Below are 2,317 nucleotides of genomic sequence, written 5' to 3'. Positions count from 1 at the left end.
ATGTGTAGATAAATGAAGATATAGAGCGAATCGACAAAGCAGCGTACAGAAGATTCCATTGTATTTCATACGTAGTTATCTCTGAGCTTATAGACCTATAAATATTTAGTATACATACTTACCTTTATATTTGTGTAGATGCTACGTAGAAGAGCTTTCGTTTCTCTTCAAGTCGCTTCTTCTTCTTCCTCTTTATTTCATAAGGGAGGAAGAGCACCGAGGCAACTGCCTGGACTTTACGAGCTTTTCAACTTGAAGAAGAAGCTTTTAATCTCTCTTCTACGATGGGTATCTCCATTATTATCGCTACAGCGGCATATGGGCCTTTACACAAGCTATGGTCTAGTGTATGTACAGTCTACGTTGTCTCCCACAACAGTCTAAGTGTGTGTCTCTGTCATGGGGATGTTACTTATCTTTCCTTGCAGTTCTCTCCTCCCTTAAAGAAGTATAAAATTCCTGTCCATAGCGCTCTCCTACGAATCTGCTCGCCTGTCTGGCTAACAGAGATCGTCACTATAGAAGATAAGATGAGGCAGCGTATGAAATACCAAGGTAAATACTACCCAGCTCATCTTTAGCCTTCTTCCTCTCTCTTTTTCTTCTCCTGTCTTTCTCTCTTTCGGCTCGCTCTTGTGTTTCTCTCTTCTTCTTCTTCCTTGTCTGTCTCCTGTTCCTCTCCTTTTTTGAGGTGTTCATGTGTTATGTTGTCTCTTCACACTTGGGGATAGCAACAGCTTCTCATATATAGGCGTAGGTATGGAGACACACACATAGAGAGAGAGAGACAGGAAGTGACGCTAGAGGGGGTGGTGTATGGATCTCTCTGTCTCTGTTTTAGTATTCAAAATAGAGCTACACGGAGGAACGTACACAAAAAAGGGTGTCTGTTCTCCCTATATGATGGCCGTAGATGTCTATGATAAAGAGATATTTCAACGCCGCCTCTGTATATAGATGTCTTGTAGAGGATAGGCTCTCCACACCTGTACATATACATATGTGGGCAGGCGTGTATACAGTTGTAGATATGTGCAGATCTTGTATATAGAGAGATCTATACATATGTATAGAGAGAGAGAAGAAAGAGGTGAAACGGAGGTCGAGGTCTAATGAGTCAAGCTGAAGATAGACAGAAATGTCCAGATAGGTACATAGATGTACGTCTATACGTATATATCTATCTATATGTATGTATATAGAGGTCATGTGAACAACTGAGACTGTTCGCAGGACGTCTTTTCTCTAGAGATGTCTTCCATATATATCTATCTATCTAGGGTAGAGATTGTCGATAAACTCTCTCTCTTTCGGACGGCTGTTCTTTCCTTTTTATCTTCTTCAAGATAGAGAGAGTTGCAGGAGAGACTGATGGGTGATATGACTGGTGCTCATGAAGATAGGAAGAAAAAGAGAAGAAGGAGGAGAAAGTAAAGAAGACCTAAGAAAGAGAGACAGAGACAAAGCTTCCTCTCTCTTCTTGTTCTTCTCTTCTTCAGAGGTGCAAGATAGGAATGTCTTAATGAAGTATGTGATCCGAACAGACTTCCCAGAGGCTGTCCGATCTATTATCAGATATGTATACGGGTAAGAATACTATGCACTCCTATATCTCCTTTCTACAGCAACAATACTCCACCCTCCTATCTATCTTTAATCTATCTATCTATCTTTAATCTATCTATCTTTAATCTATCTATCTATCTCTTTATCTATCACGCTGTATGTATACATATATATACATTGATAGATATAAGATTGCAAGCGCTCAAGAGATGAGGAAACCTCATCGCTATCACTGCCTGTCTTATTACAGCATGTCTGGACAATACCCGCCTATCTGTCTATTTCTTTCTTTCTTTTCTTTCTTTCTTTTCTTTCTTTTTCTTTTCTTTCTTCTTCTTTGTAGCTATCTTTTCTTTCTTTTTCTTTTCTTTCTTCTTCTTTGTAGCTACCATCAAGAGATAACACGTGCAGCAGATCCCTTTCTTTTGGTCGCCGTATATAAGGAGTGCGAGCGACTAGAGATGGACCGACTACGCGCCGAAATTTTGAAGACTTTAAGCTCTCCAGTGATGAACGTTCAGCCTCTTCTCTCTTTGGCGCACGCAGCTGAAGCTCTTGATGTCCCTCAGCTTCTACGTGAATGTATCCGAATATTAGCCGACTGCTCATTTGCACTCTTCTCGGGTAATCTCATCTACATACATACACATGAGTAGATCAATGGATTAACGATAGATAGATAGATTGAAGAAATAAAGATAGATAGATAGGTAGGTAGATAGATAGATAAGATAGATAGATTAATGATTGA

At 39.8% G+C, this 2,317-nt stretch overlaps 1 protein-coding gene across 1 annotated transcript; it reads left to right on the top strand.

Moving 5' to 3' along the window:
• Window positions 1-204: 204 nt before the first annotated feature.
• Window positions 205-2,168, top strand: CSUI_011483 (gyf domain; the record flags this gene model as incomplete). Its single annotated transcript, XM_068071581.1, has 4 exons — window positions 205-347; window positions 429-555; window positions 1,500-1,587; window positions 1,952-2,168. Coding segments are annotated over exons 1-4 (495 nt in total), but the record flags the coding sequence as incomplete, so codon positions are not given.
• Window positions 2,169-2,317: the final 149 nt, after the last annotated feature.

The sequence above is a fragment of the Cystoisospora suis genome (assembly GCF_002600585.1).
Source record: "Cystoisospora suis strain Wien I chromosome Unknown contig_12228, whole genome shotgun sequence".
NCBI classification, from domain to species: domain Eukaryota; phylum Apicomplexa; class Conoidasida; order Eucoccidiorida; family Sarcocystidae; genus Cystoisospora; species Cystoisospora suis.
This window is presented reverse-complemented; position numbering and strand designations above follow the sequence as displayed.